General features: G+C 30.2%; 7 protein-coding genes across 7 annotated transcripts in view; 4 read left to right on the forward strand and 3 right to left on the reverse strand.

Moving 5' to 3' along the window:
• Window positions 1-4,404, forward strand: part of LOC119680960 (protein sine oculis) — a 47,687-nt gene extending 43,283 nt beyond the window's left edge. The window contains exon 7 of the mRNA XM_038094005.1: window positions 3,269-4,404. Within this exon, the coding sequence (XP_037949933.1) occupies window positions 3,269-3,770 (502 nt within the window). The 3' untranslated portion in view covers window positions 3,771-4,404. The remainder of the gene's footprint in view (window positions 1-3,268) is intronic.
• A 3,668-nt stretch (window positions 4,405-8,072) lies between these two features.
• LOC119678036 (condensin complex subunit 1) lies at window positions 8,073-14,157 on the reverse strand. Its single transcript, XM_038089674.1, has 8 exons — window positions 13,853-14,157; window positions 13,335-13,803; window positions 12,366-13,264; window positions 11,903-12,041; window positions 11,752-11,839; window positions 11,290-11,585; window positions 10,333-11,230; window positions 8,073-9,980 (listed from the first exon to the last, which is right to left on the reverse strand). The coding sequence occupies exons 1-8, from the start codon at window positions 13,965-13,967 to the stop codon at window positions 8,610-8,612; spliced, it is 4,275 nt and encodes a 1,424-aa protein (XP_037945602.1). The 5' UTR covers window positions 13,968-14,157; the 3' UTR covers window positions 8,073-8,609.
• A 1,511-nt stretch (window positions 14,158-15,668) lies between these two features.
• On the forward strand, window positions 15,669-16,499 carry LOC119679910 (phospholipase A2). Its single transcript, XM_038092499.1, has 2 exons — window positions 15,669-16,091; window positions 16,153-16,499. Exons 1-2 carry the CDS (start codon window positions 15,790-15,792, stop codon window positions 16,430-16,432), a joined length of 582 nt encoding a protein of 193 aa, XP_037948427.1. The 5' UTR covers window positions 15,669-15,789; the 3' UTR covers window positions 16,433-16,499.
• On the reverse strand, window positions 16,446-18,744 carry LOC119679909 (nucleolar protein 9). Its single transcript, XM_038092498.1, has 2 exons — window positions 18,348-18,744; window positions 16,446-18,293 (listed from the first exon to the last, which is right to left on the reverse strand). Exons 1-2 carry the CDS (start codon window positions 18,547-18,549, stop codon window positions 16,558-16,560), a joined length of 1,938 nt encoding a protein of 645 aa, XP_037948426.1. The 5' UTR covers window positions 18,550-18,744; the 3' UTR covers window positions 16,446-16,557.
• Window positions 18,745-19,481: 737 nt separating this feature from the next.
• LOC119680429 (NF-kappa-B inhibitor-interacting Ras-like protein) lies at window positions 19,482-20,592 on the forward strand. The gene is made up of 2 exons (XM_038093237.1): window positions 19,482-19,725; window positions 19,817-20,592. Exons 1-2 carry the CDS (start codon window positions 19,612-19,614, stop codon window positions 20,330-20,332), a joined length of 630 nt encoding a protein of 209 aa, XP_037949165.1. The 5' UTR covers window positions 19,482-19,611; the 3' UTR covers window positions 20,333-20,592.
• A 172-nt stretch (window positions 20,593-20,764) lies between these two features.
• On the reverse strand, window positions 20,765-25,493 carry LOC119682393 (dihydroceramide fatty acyl 2-hydroxylase FAH2). Its single transcript, XM_038095823.1, has 3 exons — window positions 25,122-25,493; window positions 21,488-21,721; window positions 20,765-21,412 (listed from the first exon to the last, which is right to left on the reverse strand). Exons 1-3 carry the CDS (start codon window positions 25,455-25,457, stop codon window positions 20,924-20,926), a joined length of 1,059 nt encoding a protein of 352 aa, XP_037951751.1. The 5' UTR covers window positions 25,458-25,493; the 3' UTR covers window positions 20,765-20,923.
• Window positions 22,830-24,942, forward strand: LOC119682392. The gene is made up of 5 exons (XM_038095822.1): window positions 22,830-22,941; window positions 23,024-23,447; window positions 23,515-24,095; window positions 24,427-24,585; window positions 24,654-24,942. The coding sequence occupies exons 1-5, from the start codon at window positions 22,884-22,886 to the stop codon at window positions 24,812-24,814; spliced, it is 1,383 nt and encodes a 460-aa protein (XP_037951750.1). The 5' UTR covers window positions 22,830-22,883; the 3' UTR covers window positions 24,815-24,942.
• Window positions 25,494-26,916: the final 1,423 nt, after the last annotated feature.

Consider the following 26,916-nt stretch of genomic DNA (forward strand, 5'->3'; position numbering starts at 1 on the left):
TGATGCTCACACCTCTGGGGAATATGAAAACAACAACTGTTTTTGTTGGTTTTCACTTAATGTAAGCTTAGGGATCAAAGTATGTTGTGTAGCTGGAATCACTCATACTTGACTCTTTCGTTTAACACACAAATGTATTCATTCCACCACAGCAAGCATATGTTAATAAATTTATGTGTTGGTGTCTTCATGATATTCTCTATCTGGGGAATCTAGTCTTCCATTGTGGGTGAATTTGAAACCATTTCCATTTCCTTCCGCTTTTCAATTTCAATTGTTTTATTGTCTGTCATCGTTGATATCGTTTTGTTTTCTTGTTATAATTATGATTGTTGTTTTTGATATTGCGGCTCAAGTGTTGACAACTGTTTTTCAAGTAAATTACTTTTGACTTCTGAGTTATTTTGTTATGATGTAAGGGACGATAATTTATATTACATTGTTATATACTACTTTTAAATACAATTTGTTATAATTTTGTTTCTAGTCAAAATAAAATTAAGAAGTAAAATAAAAATTAAATAAAAATAAAAATTAAAGTGATGTGATGTGATGTGATGTGATGTGATAGTAAAATATCGCTATTTTCAAACATCCAATTTTTAAATTACTGATTTTAATATCTTAAGTTATTTTTTTTTCAAAACATTTTGATTTAATCAACATCCCGTAAAACTTTTATTGTAATTTTGTTTGAAATGTTTTGAGTTGTTACGTCGAAAATATTTTGTTTTTTAGGATTTTAACTTTTATTTCAATCGAGACCAAAACTATAATGATCATTTAAAAGATTTCCCCAAATATTATTAAATATTTTTAAGTATTCTTGCAACCAATTTAAATATACTTTTTATTTACAAATTTCATAATTTTTTTTAAATATATAGAACCAATTTTTGCTATCTAAACTATCTCATACATAAAAATAAAATCAAAATTATAATCTTTAGTTCCTGTGCTGTGATAGTTTCTTGTGTTGAGAATAATAACATATCATATCAATGAGAATAATAACTCTATCATTTTTTTCAATTGTAAACACTTATTACATATCAAAAAGCAACAAATTATCTCCAACGTTGGCAACTCTATTACAAATATAATAATGTTGTTGATGAATGAACATATTCATTGGTTCAATAAAAGAAGAATAGAATCAAAACAACGAAATCAAGATAGTATCTTCAATATAAAGTACATAAAAAATTAGCATACCTACCCAACAAAAACAACTACTATACAAAGTTCGTTTAAGCAATACACACATTTCACTACCTATACACATACACACACATACACAAACATAAACTCTCATGCGTGTATACTATGGTGCACGTTGGTATGTGCTAGCTGCTAGCATATAAAACATATTTACAGACACATTATAAATAACCCTGCCGCACTTTCTGCCATCATCTCCTCTTTGAGGATATCAAATTTCAACAATTCATAAAACAACAACAAAGGGAACTGAAAAGAACAGCAGCATCAGTAGTGACAACAACAAAAATATCGGTGAATTTGCCTTTGCCAATGATAATGAAAATTATGTTTTTGTGATGATAATGTAGTTTTTAATTATTATGTTTCCGTTGATAATTTTATATTGAAATTAAATTTATATTGTGTGGCTTGATAACCATGGCTTTAATAGACCGTAAAATTGTGGAAGAGACTTTGTTTGTAAAAAGTAGTGTCGAACGAGAGAATAATGATTGAATGAATACATAAAAATTTTAATAATTTTACTTATAGTTTTTAATATTTATTGTTTTTAAAAAGGGAACACGCATATAACGCATTTCATTATCCTCATCCGTGACTATACAATCCATGTAGAACCTAAGCCTACTTAACAACAGTCTGCCATTCTTCTTTGGTTTTTGTTTTTTTTTTCAATTTCTTATGTTCATTTCATCTAAGTCCTGTTGCACACTGTCGCTTTCTTAGTCGCCCTCTTCCTCTGCTAGTTCCTACTTCGTTCTCATAAATCTTAAGCGGTACTCTCATATCCGGTACTCCTCTCTCTCTCTCTCTCTCTTATTCCTTCTTCACATGTCCAACCCATCTTAAGCGCTGCTTTTTCATAAATTTGTTGATTGTATCACCTTCAGCTAGCCGTTCCAGCTCGTGGTTGTATCTTATGCGATTGATCCCGTTTTCTTTCCAGGGGACAAAAATATTTCTGAGTATTTTCCTTTGAAATGCTATTATCTTGCTTGCTTCAGTTTCAGTTAATCTTCATGTCTCGCAGTCATATGTTACTACTGGGCGTATCAATGTTTTGTATATTTTTAGTATTGATATAACACATTTAATAGGCTTTTTAGTTCCATTTGTTGCGAAGAAAGGTTGCATCTATATGATATTAGGTATGCGAAACCGATAAAGGACTGACTTTTGATATTTTGATTTTGAAATCTATTGTTAAAATTAATAATTTAAGGCAATTGTATTTTCTTGCTATATATTTCCTTATTGGAAAATACAAAAAAAGTTCAACAAAAAATTAATTCTTCATATAACGCGAATACAATATTTGAAGGTCTTAAAGATTTTTCTAATGTTATGTTTAATCAAGCTCAATATGAATTTTCTTAAAGTCAATATTAACTCATACTATTTGCAATCTTTTAATAGCGACAACCAGACTTCGATATAACAACTAATCGGATATTGTAATAGAAATTTTATTAACATTTTAGCTCTGGCTTGAACATACGTAACGGTTACACCGATCATGAGATTGAGCCGATCGCTTTAATGGCGTTATAAACGACATCTACGTTTATTCCCCCTTATTAGATAGATACTTGTAGTAATCAAGCCAGTTCAGAATTGAATATAGTAATCATACAAAACGATAATGTAAATAAAAAAAATCATTAACTTAAAATTATATTAAAATTACTTCGATCGTTTTAAATTTGGTTGTGATTCTAATATTCAGATATATTTTTTATAGGAAAAATTGTTCAGTTTGTGTGCATTTTTGTGCTAAATTTAATTGTTAACTAATCGTAAAAGTTATACTAAATATTTCTAGCAAAAGTTGAACGTAATATATATAAATTATAAAACCTAATACATATAGGGAGTGTATTTCTATATATTTAAATAACAACTTTAATATCTTATTAGTTTTTCTTATTCATGGGTGTATATGGAAGAAACTTTCTATTTCATAACAATTAACAATAAATTTCTTTAAAAAATTTAAAAATATTTATTGAATTTTATAATAATTGAATTTTTTTCTACTTTCTAGTGGGACTTCAGACAAACAACATTTGGACTCGTCTAGCGACTCCGAAATGGAAGGTTCTCTATTACAACACAGTAACAATGGAAATCAAGCTCAAAGCACTGGCAATATACATCATCATCAGCAACAACAATCACCTACATCTCCAATTAACAATCATCATCACCATCAATCGCATCAGCAACATTTACACACAACAACAATACATACGAACAGTGATAGCAACAATGCACAATCATTGCTGCAACAACAGCACCAACATCACCAGCAACATAATCTCAATGCACAATTTGTTGGCATATCAAATGCAGGTGTCGGCAATGGAAGCAACGCAGGTGCATTGTCATCTGTAGCCGCTGCTGCAGCGGCGGCGGCAGTGGCTAGTAATAAAAATGGCCCGAGTCAATTGGCAACACCACTGTCAGCTGCGGTCGCCTACTCTCATTTGCATAGTGTGATGGGTTCCATGCCAATTTATGATATGAGCGACTACCAACATTTATGATTTTAGCTGGAATCGTCCGAATGGACGAGACAGCAACAACTCCATCAACAACAACAACAGCATCAGCAATTGCAGCAACAGCACCAGCAGCAGCAACAACAACAACAACAGCATCTGCAATCAGCATCTCAAGAGCAGAATTTTTACCTTTAAAAGGATAAACATGTAAAAATTAAATCAAATATCAAGCATATAGTATTTAAGATAGATAAAATCAATTATTATTAAAATTTAGTGAGTCCTTCGCTTTTTTATTTAATACAAACGACATCTGGTATGTACGAATATCCTATATATAACAAATATCACTATAATTTATAGTAAATAGAAAAGTACTGTATACATCGTTATATTAGCAATATTTTTGAAAACTAGTGTATTTAGTAAAAAATTAAAAATAAATAAATAACTACACACTATGAAAATATCAGGAACAATGGAGCACACGATTAATATATAATAAAGTATATATGTATGATAAATTGAATATATGTAAATAATTAAAATCAACTAAAATAAATTAAAAACTATTTTTATTAAATTTAATATATCAAATATGTGCAAAAATACGACATTATATAGCTTTAGGCATTTGTTAAATTATTTACAATAATTTAAAAAATTATTCAACTTTTAGAAAACATTAAAAAATTCAATATAAAATATAAACAAGAAGTATTACAACAAACTGAATCGTATTTTTTTTAATAAAAGGACATCTACCAAAGACCCTATATCGATCAAAGGGGTTGCGAAGGGTCCAACTGGCATCATGTGGTTATATTACAGCAAACCAATTTGTTCTGTTCTGTTGTGGTAGTTTAATTTTTCAATTTTAATAAGAAAGAATCAAAAAAGGACACTCACATGTTTGACATTTTTGTACTTTACCCCAGAGAGCGTCAAATCATGCTTTCAGTTATAATGGTCAAGTTATATACGATATAAATATAAACAATATACATATCACGATATTGATATAAATCAGCGAATTAACATCTAGAAGCTTGGCTGGCTTGGTCATGTCGTGAGAATGGATGAAGATGTTCCAGCGAAGTGGAGGGAGTACTAACTGAACCTGATGTAGGAGACTGAAAAAGGCGCGCACGCAGCACAGGCGCCTGGGGAGATATGCTGCGTCAGGCCAAAACTAGATAACGAGTTTTTATGGCCAAATAAGTAACATAAGCAATATATATAATCATAAGAATAAGAACAGTTTTACTTGAAAGTGTACCTTTATATAAAAATAAAAGAGATATATAAGAAGTCAGTTGCATACTTTTTAATTTTTATATTGACTGTTTTTCTTGTGCTTAACATTATATAATCACATCTACTCAAATTAGAAAACAGGATTACCATTAAATATGCATGGTTGTTGATGGCCTTAGATAGCGGCTAATAATATTTTCCTTCTAATGTAATACAAGATCTTAAAAACGTCAATTGAATATAACATGCTGAACCCTGATATTTAAAACTTTTAAAAATTTAAGAAGATTCGTTACGAATATCGTAATATTCGTAAAGCTTAAACATTTCTAATCATTTGCAGATATGGGCTCATTTGATTATTTTATATTCGTTATGAATATCGTAATATTCGTAAAGCTTTAATATTTCTTATATACCTAGAGTCTAGAGTAATGAAAATGTGTTCCTTAGTTTAGACCAAAAATTTATAAGGCAAATTAGATATCACTTTTAAAGTCAAATAAACGTATATAGAACATTTATTTCAATTTTCTTCTGTTTAATATATTTTTTATATTGCCTTTAGCATTCAAATCTCCATTCATAAATTTTAAAGCACTTAAGAGTTTGTTGAAAGTAAAAAGGATTAGAATAGGTTTTTTTGTAGAATACTTTTTTTGAAATAACTACAAATGAATTTTTAATAAATTTGAGACAAAGATTTTCGTACTATCTCTTTTCCTACTTCACAACGACTGACAAGAGTTCACTTACAATCCGCTTAACCGGATTAAATATTTTTCTAAAAGGTCAACAATAGTCCGTTGTTCTGAATGGTGTCTCTTAACATCTTTATTTTGGTATTTAACTGTTGGACTATGACAATCAAACAACGATGACAATTGTTGAGAAAATTTTATAGTATGCAATTGTAAGAAAATTGTTTTATAAATTGTAGTCCCGCCTTTTGCTCCCCGTATTTATGGCCTCAAAAAAAAAAAGAGCTCTGAAAGTATTGCTCTTATTGTATAGTTATATTATTATATATTTTAAAAAGAAAGAGAATATATCTTACAGGTGTATTGGACATAATAAGTGTCAGCTGTCGTGCGTCCCAGGAGCAATTTCTACAAATATTTTAATGATTATTGACAACAAATATGCATTTAGCTTTATTATATTTATAACTTGGTAACATCTAAAGAAAATATATGAAAAGACTTTTTTAAATAATGTATTTCAACATATTTATATAATTGCAACACTGGATCATTCGACCTAAGGCATTTCGGACATCTTGGTATTGCCGATCTTAAAAACAGTGAATATCGCATAACAATTTTCTTGTTCTATGACAAAAAATCTATTTCGAATAGAAAAGGAACTTGGAAACTTACCGTCCGTTAAGTAGACAAACGAATCAGGTATAGGAACAAATCAAGTTAACTGTAATAAGAAAAAGTATTCATATAAGCAATACAGAAGTATAAACAGATGACTACAAACTGGAATTGAGATGGAATCAGAGCACCACAAAAATCTCACAAGGACAATGTCAAAATATTATGAAATGCGATATTAAACCGGCTACACGTGTCATTCATTACGAAGGTAAAAATATATAAAACTTAGTATCTCCTTTCACTGAATATCGGTATCCTTGCAAATAGTAACAGAACTAAAGGATAATCAACAAATGACTGTTTATTACGATTTTTAACGATAGGTAAAAAATATTCTCATAATTTATCTCAGACCGGAGTATTGTGCAGATTACAGCAAATTTCACCACCCGCAGTAGCACATTGTACATTGTACATTGATTACAACAAGAATTATGCACACTTAGGGTTGCATACTATGGACCACCCTCTTCGATACAACCACCAGTTACCAATTAACTGTTGCTAAGATTTTTTGCTGCAGAGTGGAGTAGTAGCAAGAAGTGAAATTAATCTCACTATAATTTCAGTTGGTCGGATTATGCGTATGACTTTCAATTGATGGTTACATGTCCGTATAATTCCTATTATACTTTTGTTTATATCAGCGGATTTGACAAGAAATTATCTACACAATCAGTGTTTTCATTTCCACTACCATTGACTGCATTATGCCAGTCACGTGCTTTTAGCTACACAATTCGCCCTTATAAAAGCTGTCTTCTTACCTGTCCACATATTACGAGACTTGCATTATTATTTTAACGTTATCATGAACTCCATTATTACTTCCATAATAATTATGATTTTAAAAATTTTTGATTGTCCTCTAAAAGGTTATTAAAAATATATATATTATATATGTAATAGAATTTAAACAGCAAATAAACGGTATTAACATAGTAGAAACCCCAGTAAATCTTCACCCTCATAAATAGCACATACTTCTAGAGTGATATATGAATTATATTGCATTAATATGGAATTTTTGGGTAGTGCTACTTTGATAGCTTGCAATTTCATAGGGAAATCTTACTAAAGACTGCGAATCTGTATCTGGCTTTTACAAGATCCGAGTATTTTTATAACCAAAACCAATGTTTTTTTCAAAACATTGAAAGAGACTTATTCTTATTACAACATATCATATTGTTAAAATCATTGGATCCTGAAACGTTTAAGTGTGATCAAGTTTTTTTGGAAGCAGCACAGTGCGCTATGTTCCTCTGACTTATGCCAAACAAAAAATATTTTTATCTGTCACAATGTGTCAACAATATTTAGGATAAGATAATAGGATAAAATTGTATCGTAGAAATAGACAGATGGGATGAACACATACCAGTTTTGAACAAATGAACGATCTTTTTTAATTATCAGTGAATAGAACTTAGAACTTCATTTTATAATAATAGCAATTTGAATTCTGAAAACAAATAGTTTTAAAAAAAATGGTTTTTATGGACACATATGTTACGTGTGAAATAAAAAATAATACAATCAAATAAACAACTCTAAACTAGAATAGAAAGGATAAAAAAATATAGAAACCAAATCATCATATTGGTTGTTTAAAAATTCTATGAACCATGAAAAAATAAAACTTATCTTACATAAAAAAATTATAATTAAACATTCACATGGTTTTACAACCATACGCATATACTGTAAAAGACTGTGACAGGTCACAATTTTTTATTAAAAATTAAACAATATTCTCTTACAAATAAACAGGATTTGAAAAAAGCAATGCTTACTCAAAAGCAGTAATCGCACACATGATTCCGATTCTGATTCTAATTCTACACTGAGTTGAAAGGAGCATATATGAGAGCAAAGACTCATAATTTAAGCCACTTTCATTTAATATATTCTGCGCTTCGATTTCTTAAAGCACCAAAAAAGAGCAAGAACAAGAGCAAAAAACTAAAATAATTGCTATTCATTTTCGCAGTAGTAGTCACATTTTAAAACAGATGTTTCTGTTGTTCTTGCCCTTATCTCGTGCTCCATGAAATAAAAGAGCAGAGTACAACATAGTAGAGCAGTTAAATGTTGTGTTTCAGTGCAGAAACGGAAAGAAAAATCATAACAGAATTTAGCATCTTAAATAACTGCTCATAAAAGTATACATTCAAATGTTATTGTATTAAATTTAATATATATAAAAAACTATATAAAATCTTCTTCAAATAAAAGTTTATCTTCGATCAAGTCTCTTTTGACGTTTTTTCGGGTGGGAATCATCTGAACTTGTTGTAGTATCCTCTACAATTTTTCCTCGATTTTTACTCGTTGTTGGACGACTAGCGGCTTGTTGTTTCGCATTTTTTCCTCTACCCGGTAGTTCTTCTTCTGATTCTGACCTATCGGAGGAACTGCTTTCTAATACATTTTGTGGTTTTTTTGTAGATTTACTGTTAGCATTCTTTGTTTTTGTTGGAACTTCATTATCACTTTCAGATAATGACATATTTTCATCATCGGACGAATCTTTACGTCGCACAGCCCTCTTCTTCCGCGTCGTTGTTTTTTGTGAAGTTTGTGATTTTAATTTGTTTGATCCATGATCCACATTATTAACGTTGTTTTCACCGCCCTCATCGCCTTCATCACGCACTTCCAAACATTCATTAATACGCGATTCCAACTCTGTTACTACTGTTTTCAATTCCGGTTTAGCCAGCTTCGAAGTATTTGAAATAATTAACTTAAACGATTGATATACCTCATCTACTTGCACTTTATCCTTAATGAGATGTATATTATCGATAAGTTTTCTTATTGTTTTTTCATTGTAGGTTAGTAAACTAAGACAGTAGGCCGTATCACGCCATTGACGCTCCGCATGTGACACTTGAAAACGCATACTTAATTTTTCTACCAAAGTTTCAACTTGGCGATCTTTGTGGATTAATCCAATTATGTACTTCATTATAGTTCGATACTTTTCCTCAGGTAATTTGGTATTGATATCCCCCAAGTTAGATATAATATCGGGTAATACATTGTATAATATATTTGATTTGGTGGATATTTCTTTAAAGAACTGACGTGTCATGTTCTTAATGTCATCACTTGGATCTACAATACATTTTGCTAATTCTGCTATTTGTCCCTTAACACGAATCATTTCGTGCAAAATTAAATGGGAAATCATTTTAACAGATGTTAAACGAACCTCTTCATTCTGTTCTTGTAACGTTAGGTATAAATGTCCAGTCCATGGTTCGATTTCATTTGGAAACCGAAAAGTTAAGTCAGATAAACCGATTACAATATTACTTTTGATAACAGTGTCCTTTGTTTTATTTAAAATATTCATTAAGAGCTGCATATAACTGTGGCAGAATTTACTTGAAACACACATAAATCGTACTAAAGTCAATGTTGCAGCACGTTGAAGATGTTCTTCCTTAAATTTACTAGGATGTTGACAAATTCGTAACACCAGCTTAACCATAACTCTTAAAAGACTTTTTTTGTCGAACAACAATCTTTCCTCACAGATTTCATTTATAAGCTCTGCTATATTGTCTTCTGCAGTAGCACCAACAAGATCTTCGTCAGGCTACAATAATATAGATAAAATCATAAATGATCAATTATTAAGATTGATTATTAATAAGATATTAAAATTTAAAAATCTTAATAATATATAACAAAATGTTTTTTATGCTTTATTGACAAAATAAATCTATTTTTCTAATAGAAGGCTTTTTGAGTAATAGTGATTTTATTTTTCACAAGATAACTACCAAAACACTTATCGTGCTTCTTAATTAGAACAAGCTTGTAAACTACAGCTTATAGAAACTGCAATTAACTATTCATTTATAATATTAAAAAAAAAACTGGTTGATATAAGTTATGAATAAATAAATAATTATATAATGTACTTTAACAAATACAATATTACTTACTTCTTGCTGAGGCTCCGCAGCACTACCAGATAAACGTTTTAATGATTCAGTTGCTGACATATTTAAATTACCATTTTTTCGCAAAGCACTGTGCTCCTTTTTCTTTAGTTCACAGTCCTCAAGTTCCTGAATATACTTCATATTATTATAAACATCAACATCAAGAAATATTAGTTCCTTTAAAGTTATGTACCCAATAATGTATACGAAACGAGTTAATAGGAAAGCTTTCATGGTTTTATATTCCTTGTTCTGACTTGGAAGTAAAGGTTGCGAACTCATTGATTGAGATGCTGAAGGTAGCGATGAAGGGTTTACAGTGGTCTTTTTAATACTTTTCAACATTCTTCCCATCAAGTCAACGATCATTTTTTGACAAATAATATCTGGTTTTTGACATAGAGTATAGAAGAATTCAAATGTCTTTGTAGCTACGAGCTCGAAATCTGGCAAAAGCGGATGAAAAAAGAATTTCATAAACATATCAAAAACATTTGTTGCTATGGGACTATCACAATCATAACGTTGATAATATTTTGAGTTTGCGGTATGATCAATCGAGTTCATCATAAATTGCAAACATTTAGCATATAAACGTGGATTCCGCCTTCCGCGTTCACCAAGCCCAACCATTTCAATAATGTTTAAATTAGCTGATGCAATTGAGGGCTTTGAACTAGAACACATAACAAGCAATTCTAAAGCTAAACAAGACTCTTCAGTTGTGGTTCCCTCAATTTTCATTGTAAAAATTTCAAAAAGAACTTGTATAATTAAAGCATCCATGTCGTCTGTTGATACCCATTCTTCAATTAAACACTCCAGGGCAAGAAAATGACCATATTCAATAGTTTGGATAAAACGTGACAAATTTTGAATTACTTTAACAGCATGAGCTCTATAATAATCACAAAATACAACTCATTAAGATAACACAAATTTATAACCATTACTAACCTTCCAGTTAAGTCTGTCGTAAACAAAACTTTCTTATATGCATTAGATACAAAGTCTCGTTTTTCCTTCTCTGATGACCAAACCAACAACAACATTCTTTGCATACCAGCTTCCATACCTTTCACTCCAAATAAATATCCAGTCGTAAAAAGATCAACAGCTTCACAAACATCAGATATTGTTTTTGAAAGCAACATATCAAGAATTTTTGGTACTGCTCTTGTAAGAACTTTTGAAAATTCTATGGAGTCTTCAAGAAACTTTACGGTTTTTATCATAGTGTCCAGTTTTTCGTTCTATATTAAAAGACATGTCAACAAGTCATGTATTTGAATCACAAAATAAATAAGTCAGTACAAAGTTAGTATGAAGATTTTACTATTAAAAATAGCTTAATAAACATTAACTAATTGTTTAGTTACACAATTGAAACACAATTGTATATATTTTAATTTTACTTACATCATTTTTACATCCGTTTGCTAAAAATATATAAGTCTTAAATAAGGCTACATAATATGTCACTTGCTCTTCAAGGGGTAGTGTATATCTTCAAACAGCCAAAAATTTGGTCATATAGTCGAAATTAGATGTTAGAATTTAATAATTATACCTTAATTCGGAATTTCCATGCACGTAATCAACTTTTCTTAGCAATATAATTGCTTCTTTATACTTTTTATCCAGTAAAAGCTGACAAATTCCTTTGACAAGGTCTTCTAAACTCTCTTGCGTTTCATATTCTTGAGTACCTAAAATTAAAAGTTACTAGTTAAAATTAATACTATATGTATGCTATACCATATCTTAAGCTAGCTTAATATATTTATAATAAAATTGGATAATATAGACATAATATAATATATTAGAAAATGTAATATATTATATAATGTATATATAATAAAATATGTATACATGTATGCATGTGTATATGTATGTTGTGCATATGTATGTATGTAATATATTTAATGTATCAGTCAATCATATGTGATATATAAATTACTCATTTCTATATAACATATATAATGTACACTGTATATATCATGTAAATTAATCTATAGTAAATATAAACTTACTTTGAAGTTGCAAATTCTCATCTATAAGTGGAACAATTTCTGGTAATATTATATTCCACTGCTCTTCTATTTGTTCGGTTTTTTCCCTTTCTTCCGCAAGTGTTGCTTTTAATTCATTCATATTTTTTGCTTCATCTTCGTGCTTTTTAATTAATTCTTCTAATGATAAATTCGCAGCAAATGGATTACATTCCAAAAATGCTTTAATTAACTGAATAGCTTGCTTACGAACTATTGCGGTTTTATCCTCCAACCGATCAACAGTTTCGCAAAGTACTTTTATTTGCAAAGACAGAGGTACAGCATTTTCTTGCTTTAAATTATGCCATATATTCAATACCTTAGCACGGACATGGGCAGATACATCACAAATATGTGATAAAAGTAAATCAAGAAAATCATCGCGCGCTTCTTTCATTTCTTCAGGCAACTCCTCTGATGTTAACTTACCAACAATAGCATCCCCCATAATCTGTAGTATGCAATTTCGTATAACATGCGATTCACAATTTAAAAGTTCTTCACTAAGATTTGATAAATGTGGTATCATAAGTTCTGGAGAACGGGCAGCTAGTTCTATTAAAAAATTTGAAAAATTTCGTGAGACTGCAGTGTCAGTAGATTCACCAGTAAGCGTATCCGTAATATCTTTTATGAGAACCGAAAATGCAGTATTAATACCACACTCTTCATTCAATAACGCTATGCCATGGGCAATTGAACTTGCTGTGTGCTCTGTTCTGCTTAATATATATAAAATTTGTACAGGAAATGAAATAGCATGACTGTAGCGTTTAATTGCGACTCCAATTATTTGAAAAGAACTGTCAATGACATTTTTATTATCAGCACGCATAGGTATAGATGAAATAGTATTGTAGCAGCGTTCCGTAATCATTCTTTTATACGAGTAGAAAGTATGAAAATAAAAAAAATTTATTTCGTTTATTTTTGAGTTATTTAACTTACTCTACGAAATTTGAATCGACCACTGGTGGCATCCATAGCTTTTCTAAGGGAAGCTGTAATATATTAAACATTTGCACCAGAAACTGACCTCTTTTCTTATCCCAATCAAACTGGTGATCCTGTGCTTCATGGTGTTTACCACGCTTCTTAACTGCATTCACATTTAGTTCCCGTTGTCTATTTGTTATGACCACTTCTATGCGCTTCATAGTGTGTGTAAATAGGTACAATAACATTTTTGACAGAGTCAAATAATTACTTCTTTCTGGGAAAGCATTATTGTCCTTTGATAATTTAGCCGATAATTCTTTACCCAATTTATCCACAGTAAGATATAGCATATCAAATGAACGCGATAAATTTTTCATAGCACTGATATCACTGCTTTCACACTCCATAACAGAATAGTACGTGTCAAAGTGATCCAATATATAGAATGGATCATCTTTGTGAAGGCATTCTCTACACTCTAAAAAAACAAAATGTATTTAATATGTAATTACAATATCATAATGTACCTTTAAGTTTGTCAGGAATTTCATCTGAAGTATAGACATGTTTTACGTAGTAATTATCACCACTACTATTTAGTAGATCTGAGCTTTTTAAAGGCAATGAAAAACTAAAATTCATTTTAAACTTTACAATAAAACTGGCTGAAAATTGAAATCTTAAACCAAACCATTAAATATATTACAAGCGTTTAAACGGTAAAACTGGCGTCGAAAGAAATGTCAAATATTGACAGTGTTGGGCAGCGCAATGTGCAGTACGTAGGGGAAGTAATTTTTGTTTTCTAAAAACTTTGAAATCAACTTGGAAATTATACAGCTGACATATATAAAATCAGAATCATAATTTATGTAGAATATCAAATTTTATATTTTGATAAACATATAAATGCCATAATGATTAATAGCAACTATTTTCATTTAATGCAGTTTAGTTCTTAAAATGTCAATCATCAATTTATCGTTGTATAATATTTTAAACCAGCATTAACATATACAAAGAGAATAATAATAAAAAAATTAAAAATACAATAGTCTAGTACTAGTATCTGCATTTGCATGTAAATCAAATTGCAACAAGAAAGTATTTCTTCAATTCCAATGATTATACAATATTTGATTGTCAGAAGTAATTTTTATTTTTACGTAAAGTATTAAAAGTAATAATCAAATTCTTTTCCGATTTTTTCATAAATTTTTATGATGATCTTTACTATTTTTGTTAGCACAAAGGAAAACCAATCAAAGCTATAATGGAAAATTTAATTACAGAACATTGGTTATACTTCTAATGATGTTCAAATTGTTAAAATTAATTACGATCTTTCATTTAATATAACGTATATCCCACGTGTCATGTGGATATCGTATTTTGCCACTTATTATATCTAAATTTTTTTTTTTGGTGAGCGGATTTTGGCAATTCAGTAAATATACAAAAATCTCTATCATACAGTACAGGCTCGGTTGCCACTTAAAAATTTTTTTCTATACCAAAATTGATTCAAAAAGGTACCGTTTTTGTTAAAAAAAGGTCCCATTTTTTCCTATTGTCTTTTAATAAGAAAAAACAATATATGTATATAAAATATACAGAAGATATAGGACAATACGGTACAAACAGATATTTTAATAAAGGGACTAGTTTTTAAATTTTTGAATTTTACTGAATTCTAATAGGTGGTTTTAGACCCTGAGTTTTTTCCTACGTATACGGTAACACAATGCACCAATAAGACTAAGTGGATCCGCTAGGGATCGCCGGTATAACCTAACTTAACCTACACTGAATACCTGCATACAGTGGTTTTGATGGCAATAAAGTGGTAGACAAATTGGCTAAGGAAGCTGCCTCAAGGCAACCATATGTGTCGGAGCTAATTCTTGAAGTTAGAAAAAGTCACTTCATAAGTCTAATCAAATATGACTTCACCTATAAAATTAAAGCTCCAACTGCGGGGTTCTCGCAGTAACAGGCTTTTTTGAATGTGAAAGAATACAATAGCCTATTAATAGACGCATTGCCACAAACATCTAATGTTCAAGCCCATTATATATTAATAAAATGATTTATGAACCCATCAAAAATATAGAAATATATATTTTTAAGTTGTTAATAATATATTAAATTGTACTGTTTAATGTTTTTCACATTGAACCTGGCGTTATCATACTAATACTTATGACTAAGTGCCTCCCCTCACTCTTGTGATCTCCTCAAGAAAGGTTAGTTGTGTAAAAAGAAATGAGTTTTGTATATTTTAAAATGATGTCAAGTTCGAAATAAATCCCATTTATTTATTTTGTTAATAAAACGCATTAAAAAAAGTAGCTTATCGGAAAATGACCTACATATAGGTCAATATAGATCAGCATACCGCTTAATAAATTTCTAATCGCAACGAAATCAGTCTTCCGAAATCTTTAAACAGCATCGTTGGGCAATGAATTCACTTTTTGTTACAATATTTAATACAGCTCTTCTTGCCGCTGTGGATGGATTTAGTGAGGAATCAATATTTGACGATGAGGATATATTCAATCAAGCACTACCGCCAATAGCACATACGGGCATAACTGCACCTGGTACTAAATGGTGTGGACCCGGTAATACGGCGGAAAATTACAATGATTTGGGCACACAGTGGGAAGCTGACAAATGCTGTCGCGCACACGATCATTGCGATGATATTTTAGAAGCCAAAACATCGTTACATGGTCTTGACAATAACGACTGGTTTCCAATGTTGGTATATATAGTTATGTTATTATTATTGTGATGTGATGCTCATATTTCTATTTCTCAGACTAAAATGCACTTGTGAGCAAGAGTTTTTGAATTGTTTACAAAATGTTAACAATATGGCTTCCAACACATTGGGTCGCGTCTACTTCGGTAGTCGAAGCAAATGTTTTGCTTTAGGTTATCCTCTAGTCAGTTGTAAGCAATATCAGGAGGGTACTTTTCGGAAGCGTTGCGCGCGTTACGATATCGATAAAACTAAAAAGCAACAGTGGCAATTTTATGACATACCATTTTACAGTTTAAGCCGTGCGCAACCCAAATTGAATAACAATGAACAATAATGAATAGAAAATACTTCTTTCAATAAACACCTCAAACATAATTAAAGTTTTTTATGTATAAATTAAAACTTAAACATTTATATGTAATTTCTTTAATAAAATATTTTACAGCAAATTTTTAAAAACTAATTAATGATATCCTTAAATAATTTCTCTGCCTTATTTGCCTTTTGCGTAAGACCAGCCTTCCACTGCGTAGACGATAGGCGGTACGTTTCGACACGTAATTTATTATACAGTAGTCGTCCAAAGGGAGTACTTTTCAACATATTACTTTTTTCCGCTAGTTCTTTTACGATGCGTATTTTTTGTGCTTCCTGTGCGGCAGAGAACAAATTCTCAACCACGTGGGAACCAAATTTCGTGATAGCTAAGTCAATATAAAAACCGTCTAGCAGACGCACGAATTTCTCTCTTGACTTTTCACCTACAAATTTACTTTGCAGAAACGCATCTGCTATGTGTGACCCATTTGGCGTATTTAAAATTGTGGCGAGCAGATCAGCGCTTGTTTCCAAAATGCACGTAATCATAAAAATAGGTTTGTTGTATTTTAATATATCCTGCACAATTAGAGAACCGTGTAAATGTACGAAAGCAGTTTTGTCTTCCAAGACTATGTGGTACGGCTTAAGTTTAATAAGACACAAAAAAAATAGTTTAGATTTTTCCTTATCTCCTGCTACCTGCATTGCAGTTTGAAGAGCAGTAATCATCTGAGCCTGTTTTGTGCAAAGCCGAAGACAAGTTGATGATAATGAAGACACCACACCTGTATGTCCTATTTTCAGTAGTTCGTCAATGTGTGGTACAAGCTCTGTAAATATTTGTTCAAAATCTTCCTTCTCCTTAATATTTTGCAACAGTTTCTGAACAGCAAAGTTTGTTTGTTGGTTACGAGCTAAATATGCTAAACGTCCAGTAAATAACATACAGTAAATCTGGTTGAATAGCTTGGGACCAGCGATTGTCAATAAGGTTTCCAATAATATCACGGAAGATTGACACCCAAACACCTGAGGTAATTTCACCTTTTCCACCTCATCTGAATTTTTTTTAATTTCATCATCTTTTTCTATATTATTAATAACCTCCATTTTCAAATCATCTTGATCCTCCTCATTGTCATTTATTTTAAGAAATGATTCCACTATAATTTTCTTACCAAAATGTTTCAACATATTTTTATCAACTACTTTCAATGCAATACATATAACACTGGTTAGAGCAGAAGAATTTTCATCATATGGAAAGTCAACAAATTGTGGCCACATTTCCAAACGTTGAGGATATTCTTTCATTACTTCTAACCACTCATCCGGCACTGTATAAAGCTGACGATTTTTAGCCAATTCTGTAGTACTTTTTTCGAAAGCTACTTTGGGAACATGTATTCCAGCTAAACAAAATATGCAGGTACGCAATATGTGATTTCCACAATTGTCCCAAATATATTCCTCTAAGTTATTTAAAACAAATTTTCCTACACGCAAAACGAAGTCCCCACAATTTGTTTTATGTTCTTTTGAGAAAGTATGAGTCAAATTAAAATTTTCTTCACTCAACATATCAACTTTAGCACGTTTACTTGATGTACCCTCTTCATCTTCACCATCTTTTTTATTCTCTGTTCCAACATAGCGTAAAAATGCTATTTCCACCATTTTTTGTAGCACGTGTGAAGCGAATCGATCTGAGCAAATTACACGCAGGTTTTCACGAAATGCAGTGAAGAAACGTTCAAGTTGTTCGGCATCAACAAAACCAATCAATGATTCCAATACTTTACAAGCGATTTGATTGGATGCTAAATGCACCTCCTGTTCTTTGGTCCACTCAAACACATTATTGGCCATATTTTCTAAAATATTTAAGCCATAAAAATGTTTATAATTAAGTTATTTCAAATACATACCTTTGTCAGATATATCATCAAATCCATTCTTCATTACATCTAAAGTGTTGATGAAATAATTATACTGATCATCATCAATATGAGAGCCCCTTCCGTATATGCCTTGTTTAGCAAAACCCTTGGCATTACGCATAAATCGAGCCTTTTTGTTTTTGCGGCGTTGTCGCTTTTTATCATTACTGAATGGGTTTTCGTTAATCATTATAAAACGTATATTAATGAATTTAATTAAAGTGTTTATATTATAAGTCTGCTTTTTTGTTTATAACTTTAAAAACTTTTTACTTCAGTTGAATTCAACAGGAACGTGCCAAAGTGTCAAGAGAGGAGTCACAACAAAACAGCAAGAATGTGTAAAATGGGCAAAATATATAATCTGAAAACAAATAGAAATATGAAAAAGTACTGTACAAAACAAAAACTAAACTACTGTTTATTAACACACAAATTAAAATCGAATTAAAATTGCTTGATACAGTAAATTTGCGAAATACGGGCTAATAAGTCAACTTGTTCAAATTTGACAATTTAAGTTTAATATTATTTTAGCATGACTATTATTTTTGAAATTCTAATGTAGTTTACAAAGAGATTTATAGCATTGACAGACGGGAGCTAAATTATCATTAAGGGGCTAAATTATAATTTATTTGCTCATTTAGCAGTTTTAAATGATCATTTATGGTCTTTAAATGACCGAATTTAACCCAATTTATTCATCATTTAGGTTTTTAGAAATGTTAATGCTGCATATGCAAGCGAAACGAAATAAAAAATGGAACAAATATCAAGCTATTTAGTTGTGAAAATGTAAACAAAACATATTTGAAAACATTGGTAAATGTAAATACTCGATATATTTTTATAAATTTTATATATTTTTTATATATTTTAAATTTAATTAAAGCAAGTTTCTTTAATTTTTCTTGCTTATCCATTTTGAATTTAAAATTCTTTCTTTTGCTTTTTCAATAAAAAAAACATATCATACAGCAACTTCTTAATGATAATTTAGACCGTCTGTCAGGGTATTTAGGATTTAGGTAGGATGATAATGATTTCTAATTAAAACAAGAGTTAAAAAATTTTTTTAGCATATGGCAACATGCTACAATTATAAGTTTGTAGACTCCCTGTTTAAAGTTCTATCAGCTGTGCAGAATATTAGTATACAAGCTGGGATATGGCTTTCATTTCTAACAACTAACTGCAATTATAAAATTAAAATTGTTCACAATTAGTTGTGTTCTTGACGTAATTAAGAATGTTGACTACAAAAATTAATAAGGTTGGAAAAGTATTGATTTGTGGCATGAAAGGGGTTGGTAAGACTGCACTATTGGAGCAACTTATTTATGGCAATATAAATGTAGATTCGGTAAGTATATTAAAATAAACAATGATTTGAAAATTTATACAACAATATGATGAATATAATAAAAAAAGAAATCGATATATGGTTACACTAGGAAATTCATTCTACCATTGAGGATATATACGTGGCAAGCGTCGATACTGGTCGCGGCACTCGAGAAACTCTTCGAATTTATGACACAGCAGGCTTACAGGGCAAAGCGCAGCTTGCACGACATTATTTATATTTTCCCGATGGCTATGTTTTAGTTTATGATCCATCTGATCCCAGCAGTTTAGACATGTTAGCAGACATAAAAATCGATATAGACAAAAATAAAGAAAAAAAAGAAGTTCCTATAATTGTGTTGGCAAATATGAGGGCACGTAGTCGTAAAGAATCGTCAGTATTGCCGTCACAGCAGCTAAACTCTGTTGAATCAATATTAAATCGGGCCAATACTTGGTGTTCACGTGAACGAATTAAACATTATACTGTTAATGCTATGGAGAGGCCTTCTCTGTACGAACCATTTATAACACTATGTGCTAGATTACATCCACCACCGACGAAGACTTCATTCCCACAATTCAGACAAGTAATGCAAAAAACGCAAAAAAGTGACGTCTGATTGAAACTGAATCAGATATACATTTAAGTCATGCATACATATTTAATAACTGCAATGTTTAAAGCTTGTGGTTGAAGTACTTAACTATTTTATATATTATTTATTAATCTAAAATTAACGCAACTCTTGTATATGAGGCTTAGGATAAAGCAAACAATGTCAATAGGATAATTAAAAGGTATAAGGCTTGTCTTCCAGTACATTTACAAAAATGAAATAAAATTATTTATTTATTTAAAACAGTATTTAAAAAATTTTATTTTCATTAAATTGAATCCATTATTAATAATGAAAACTATGACTTTTTAATATTTGTCTTATATTAAGAAAAACAACAACTTTATTGTATATAAAATTAAAATTCTAATACTTCACTTACAAAAATAACACAATCTCTAATATAATTAGAGACAAGATATAATTTATCTTATATGTACACATACTATCAAAAAATTAGTATTAAAAAATATTGGTAATATTAATGTCTTTGGCTTATATAGAAAGTTGTAAAATAAAAAAATATTTGCTAAAAATTTGTTCTTAATACGAAAACAGACATACAATATATTGTATGCCGGTATGCCGTACTCATTACTTCCACCGTAACTGAAACTTCAGTTTGCGTAAATGTATACGTGTGTCAAAAATGAAATCCCAGAGTGGACTGCTGATGCCGTAACCCATATTCTGATGCGCGAAATGATGCTGATAATGATAACGTTTCATATGGTACATATGGCGCATTGTGGGACTTCCGTAATGTAAGTAATAATGCATCATATCGTAACATAAATAGCCAAATAGTGCTCCACTAAGTAGGACATGAGGAGTCGGCACCAAAAAGCTAATCGGAGTGTATATTATTGTACAAATAAGTGCACCAGGCAATGGTGGAAATACTAGTCGCAATGGATCAAAGGGTACTTTGTGATGAAGGCCATGAATCATAAAATGGAATGTACACAGCCAAATATTGGTGTTGCTATTGATTTTCATATGAAATACCCAACGATGAAGCGCATACTCCAATAATGTCCAAAATAAAATTCCAACTATAAAATAGCCAATGAGGTAGATTAACTGTAATTTAATAAATATAAATAAAAGTATGATTATTTATTCAATAGTTTTGAAATAAAGTTTAAAATATTTTACCTTTTCTATGTTCGCTGCATTCATAGCATCTAAAAACTCGTTTAATATACATTTAACTATGACTGGTATCCAAAATGTGGGTACTACCCACCAAGGTGTTTTCGTGCACATTTCTAAATACCATGGTCCAAAAAGACGTAGAGGTCTGTCTACTGGTTTATGTACCCATTCATCGTAATGCTTTGTTATGTTAGGTATCTGTGGCACCATTGCTTTTGACCAATCGACTAAATACTGAAATATGATTAAAATTTATTAGCCAAATATACCAAACTAACACATGAATACATGAAATAATATATGGCATGTTTCTTATCAAAATACTATAGAGAATGATGATTTAAATGATTTCTTGGACCAAGAATAAAAAAAGTCATTTGGAAAGTGTCTTCATATATTGCATTGTTGTATTACATGCTCTAATGTATGTATATTAGTATTAATATAAGTATTAAGTGCATTTACTTGTTTATTTACATATAGTTTTATCTGAAACAACGCAAAATAAGATTTAACAAACAAAGCTATTGCAGCTATGCTATGGATGTTTTACCATTAGTATTGACCATTATTAAATCATTTTGTAGACAATGAAATAAATGCTGAATGCTCCGTATGATTTCAGCAAGATCATTCGGATATTGCTTGCTGAAACATAATCATTTAAGACCACTCGTTTTATACTCACTACACATTTAACAAAATTTAAAATCACTACTTTTGTAAATAATGAAATTAAATGCGTTGTATAAACACATAATTACAGAGTATATATTATTTTAATAACAGCTGATTAATTGTAGAAGGTTTGTAGCTGAATGAATTTAGATTTACTGGATTTAATATGAAAACGACCCAATACAATAGTGATAAATGTAGACAAATCTGCTCATCATTATTTATAATAAAAAGTGTACATGTAAGTGAATTAAATTTTTTATAAGTAAGCCTCATTCAACACTCAAATTTTACTTGTCATTGTCAAAACGAACATAAATTTTAAATAACTTATTTAATATGTGACGTTGGGAAGCTAAAATTAAATACTTTTAAAAAACAAAAAAGATTTTTTTCGGGTTGAGTTACAATTGAAAAAACATTCGTTACATTCGTTTTTTATGCAATTGTAAACAGTGCAAATTTATATATTAAATATTATTGATAATATTTTAAGAGTGGCAGCGCCGCGACAAGAAACTTGACTGCATTGTTTACTCGTTACTACTCGTTACCACCACAAACTAGCAAGTAAGTTGTCAATTTTTTATTGTTTATTTTGCATCGGCGCTTGTTAGTTGCGCGGTTCTTCTTGTTGTATGGATTTCAAAAATATTTAAACATATATTCTAGATAATTATTTAAATAAAAATTTTATTTGTGTGCTGAACAATACAACATGTCCTCAACAACTGTAAAACGCGTTGAGACTCTAAAAGGCGTATTTAGTGTACCAAGTAAGTGTGAGCTTTATTGTTGCGGCATTCTGTTGCCTAAGTGACCAGCTCTTAAATATGTAGTATAATAAATTCTTTTTAGAAGTGGAATATCGACGTGATTTCATGCGCGAAAACAAATTGAAACTACGTGATATACAACGTCAAGCTTCTGAAAAGCAGGAACTTTTGGAGAAGAAGCATCAGAAAGAACTGCAGTATTTGGGAAGGAGACGTTCCAGTTCACTACATCGCGCACCATCTGCACAAAGTTCGACGGGGAATCGTGAAGATGTCAAAATTCTTTATAATTCCGCCAGTAGAAATAGTTTGACAAAACAAAGTTCTGTCTCAAACGCTGTAAGCAAAGATAGTTTAACAAAACAATCTAGTCTTGTAAAAAGTGGCATCAATTTAACAAAAAGTACTAATTCCAACTTTGAGTTAAAAAAGAAAACATCTTGCGATAAGGAAATTCAAACCGAAGATATACAGGATGAAGAATTTCTCTACAATGCGTTAAAAAAGTATGCTCTTTGTTATAATGATTATACATATTAAAACATTTTATTTTAATAATTTTTGTTTTTTTAGAATTACGTCTAGTAATTCATATAAAGATCAAATGAACGATGGGTGTTTAAATGCTGGTAGTAATGAGTTCTTAATGCCTGAAACGCAAATGTACAGTGGATATAATGGAGATTCTGCTTATAACGTTCATGATGAGCCTGAATTACAAGAAGCTGAACGAATGTCATATAACGAAAACGAATACAGGCACAGGCAATTGGAAAATGAAGAAAGAAAAACGCCAATGGCTTCTGCCCGCTCACACCGATCAATTGTTAATGAATATTCACAAAACATGGGTGCAAATTATGACCAAACACTACTGCAGACAACTAATGCAAATTACTGTGACAATCAAGTAAATGAACTACTTGGTCATCGTGGTTCACATACTTCAATTGCAAATAGTGTTAAATTAAGAAATCAGGATAACGAAGGAAAATTTAACGCTAAAATGTCAAATTTATCTGTACACGATCAACCGATAAACACGAAAAGTAGCCAGTCATTATCAGGAAGGAGCAATAAATCTGTAAGCTCTTTTACAAGCCAAGGTGGTTTATTATGTTCAAAAAAATCTAGCAGTAATCTGCATCATGGAAGTAAGTTTTTTCTTTAAATTACAATATTAATTTACAACCACATAAATTATTTATAATTAACTAATAGAAATTTATTGATGGTTGTAAATTAATGTATAAGAAAGATAATTTTAAGTAAAACTTTAGTAAATGTGGTAGACATCTAGACTTGCAATTGCAAGTTTTTTCAGTTTATACCGTTTGCAGCTATAGTAATTGTAGGAATTCGATATTGATTACAACACCCAATTGTGCATGGGTGATACCAGTTGAAAAAGAATTTATCTTTAATGAAGCGTGGTATATATAACTACGAATGTGCAATTAAAACATTTTGTATGTTCTATTGCAGGTCGTGATGATATACGTTTACCACGTTATTTAGAGAAGGAAAAACGTGAAAAAGAAGAGCAGCGCCTGCAAGAAATGAGTCGTGATCCTGATTGTCCTGATGACCATTACGTTTTAAGCGAGGAACACCGAGTTAGTGCACTGATGGGCGCAGAGAAAAGTAAGTTGAAACCATTGAACACATGTGCACATTTCTTGTTAATGTTTTATTCAATATTTTGTTGTTAGAGTATCGAACTCTTATTGATGAATTAAATAGTTTACCTATGACAACTGAAACACTACGCATACGTAACCGTAAATGTAAAATTGAAAAAGAACTTCAGCGTGTGGAATCAGATATACGCCTCTTCTCAAAAGCTAAGGTTTATCTTAAAAATCCAGATTAAGATATTAGAAGTAATCATTTTTCATTTAATAATTTTTGCAAGTAACCAAAGTACAAAACAATGACTAATTTTAAATTATATTTTATAAAGATTTGCTTAAAAAGCTGAATTTTACTTTTAGAAACTTAAAAAAAACAGTAAATATACTTTTATTACATATTTATTGTACTCAAAAGTCTTTTATGATAACATTGTTTAATATTTAACTATGTATATGATAAACTATATGAGTTCGATTTATATACATATATTAAGAATGTAAAGTTGTATAATACAATATATGGTGAGTGACGTACACACAACTTACCTCCATACTCTCATCCAGATGACCATCATTCCTATCTTCTTCTTCGATTAACTCAATGCCATTTTCCTTTTGAACCTTCGTCAAGCCATTGTGCCCGTTCGTATGAGCATGTTTTGCATTTGTTTTGATTTTATACTCCTTCATGAGGTACATAGCAGCATCAGAATGTGGTGGAGCTTTCATAAAGCGTCCTGTCATATCCGCATTATTTAAACCCTTTAGTGTCGTTATGCCACCAGGGTGTTTATGCATAAACTCTGTTATATTATAATAATTTTGTTTATATTTTACTATAAAACTATCAGTTTCTTTTTGGGCATCATTCTCTTTAGCCATTTTTAAAAACTACAATACTTAAGTTCCTGCTGTACCTGAAAGTAAATTAAGAAAAAATTAAAATTTTGGAAGTCAAATAACTATAAGTGTATGTTCATATTAAAACACATAAATATTGTTAATGAAAATAATTACTTTAATACTATCAATTAATTTTTGCTTGGTTAACAGTTCAATTTGATTATTTTTCAAATTATACCTATGTATATCGTGTGAGTACATTTGAGTGATTATCTGATTTTAATTTAGAACTTTTATTGTTACTGTTATTCATTTATTGCATGTACATATATATATATATATATATATATATACGTTATCTTAGACCTTGTTTTAACATTTGTTGTAGTTGTTTAATATTATAATTACTATCAAATTTTTATTAAACAAATTAGTTCAGTTTTTGCAGTACATAAAAAAATGGTACGTGTACATTGTCACATATCACTAGGCTAAAAACAAATAATATTCGAATACATATAATATAATATATAGTAAGTTATTCATGCTAAATACTAAGTAAAACTTTATATTTTATTTTTTGATTAATTAAAATAAATTTATAATATATTTATATTTCGTCATTATCCATGATTATCATGCTTATAAATCAAAATAATAATATATTATAATATATAGTGCCAGTGTGCTAGTGTGATATTATTTATTCTATTATTTTAGAATTAAAGATACAAAAAAATAATATATCATTTCTTTATAAATATAAAAATAAAATGAAAGGTTTGTTGTTTCTAATATGATGTTCAGAACCGAAAACTGAAATACAATAAAATATTAAAGGAACAGGAAAGATAACAACATTAGTGCAAGATACCTATTTCTGCTACAACAATTCTACTTACTATTAAGATGCAAACTTTTGGACTTAAACTTTTCTCAGTACTACCTACTACCACAAATAATTGAAATTGGCTCGTTTTGGGAAAGGAAGAACTTTTTAAATTACTGTCCATTAAAATACAATTATTTTCAAATTTTTTCAAATTATATTATATATCACTATTAACTTCGATCTTCGAATACAATATTAATTCTAAACTCCACTAAAAGCGTTAAGATCAGGTTAATTTATTTGGTTGCCTCGAAGGTTTTCAGATTGTGATGCTAAACACGACGTAATAAAACTAATACCAATAACACCATTTATATCTTAGAAAAAAAACAGTAATAAAGGATCTTTATAAAGGATTGGATAAAGAGTGGGTGGAGGTTTCACTTATGTCGTGGTGAAGTATGCTTCCTATTCTGTTAGAAACTTGCTCACTCTGCAAAAGATATGTTAAAGTCGTAGTCTTCCACACTCTGTCATTTCTCTGTTTCTAGTTTGTTTTTACAATAACAATACGTCATGATCATTATTTAATACCATGGTACATTAGGACGAATTACATCCTCATGAATCTCAAGATTGATCCGATCAAAAAATACATAAAAGATA

This window comes from Teleopsis dalmanni, chromosome 2 (genome assembly GCF_002237135.1).
Source record: "Teleopsis dalmanni isolate 2A chromosome 2, ASM223713v2, whole genome shotgun sequence".
Taxonomy (NCBI): Eukaryota; Metazoa; Arthropoda; class Insecta; order Diptera; family Diopsidae; genus Teleopsis; species Teleopsis dalmanni.

Excerpts from the sequence above, each read along its gene's own strand:
- LOC119680429 (XM_038093237.1), top strand. The coding sequence starts at position 19,612 with ATGTTGACTACAAAAATTAATAAGGTTGGAAAAGTATTGATTTGTGGC. Across the intron at positions 19,726-19,816 it reads GCAATATAAATGTAGATTCG|GAAATTCATTCTACCATTGA; the intron begins GTAAGTATATTA and ends TGGTTACACTAG.
- LOC119678036 (XM_038089674.1), bottom strand. The coding sequence starts at position 13,967 with ATGAATTTTAGTTTTTCATTGCCTTTAAAAAGCTCAGATCTACTAAAT. Across the intron at positions 12,042-12,365 it reads TGAGAATTTGCAACTTCAAA|GTACTCAAGAATATGAAACG; the intron begins GTAAGTTTATAT and ends TTTTAATTTTAG. Across the intron at positions 9,981-10,332 it reads CTGCGGAGCCTCAGCAAGAA|CCTGACGAAGATCTTGTTGG; the intron begins GTAAGTAATATT and ends ATATTATTGTAG.
- LOC119679910 (XM_038092499.1), top strand. The coding sequence starts at position 15,790 with ATGAATTCACTTTTTGTTACAATATTTAATACAGCTCTTCTTGCCGCT. Across the intron at positions 16,092-16,152 it reads AATAACGACTGGTTTCCAAT|ACTAAAATGCACTTGTGAGC; the intron begins GTTGGTATATAT and ends TCTATTTCTCAG.
- LOC119679909 (XM_038092498.1), bottom strand. The coding sequence starts at position 18,549 with ATGATTAACGAAAACCCATTCAGTAATGATAAAAAGCGACAACGCCGC. Across the intron at positions 18,294-18,347 it reads TGATGATATATCTGACAAAG|AAAATATGGCCAATAATGTG; the intron begins GTATGTATTTGA and ends TAAATATTTTAG.
- LOC119682393 (XM_038095823.1), bottom strand. The coding sequence starts at position 25,457 with ATGGCTAAAGAGAATGATGCCCAAAAAGAAACTGATAGTTTTATAGTA. Across the intron at positions 21,722-25,121 it reads ATCTGGATGAGAGTATGGAG|TATTTAGTCGATTGGTCAAA; the intron begins GTAAGTTGTGTG and ends ATCATATTTCAG. Across the intron at positions 21,413-21,487 it reads ATGCAGCGAACATAGAAAAG|TTAATCTACCTCATTGGCTA; the intron begins GTAAAATATTTT and ends ATTAAATTACAG.
- LOC119682392 (XM_038095822.1), top strand. The coding sequence starts at position 22,884 with ATGTCCTCAACAACTGTAAAACGCGTTGAGACTCTAAAAGGCGTATTT. Across the intron at positions 24,096-24,426 it reads CAGTAATCTGCATCATGGAA|GTCGTGATGATATACGTTTA; the intron begins GTAAGTTTTTTC and ends GTTCTATTGCAG. Across the intron at positions 24,586-24,653 it reads ACTGATGGGCGCAGAGAAAA|AGTATCGAACTCTTATTGAT; the intron begins GTAAGTTGAAAC and ends TTTTGTTGTTAG.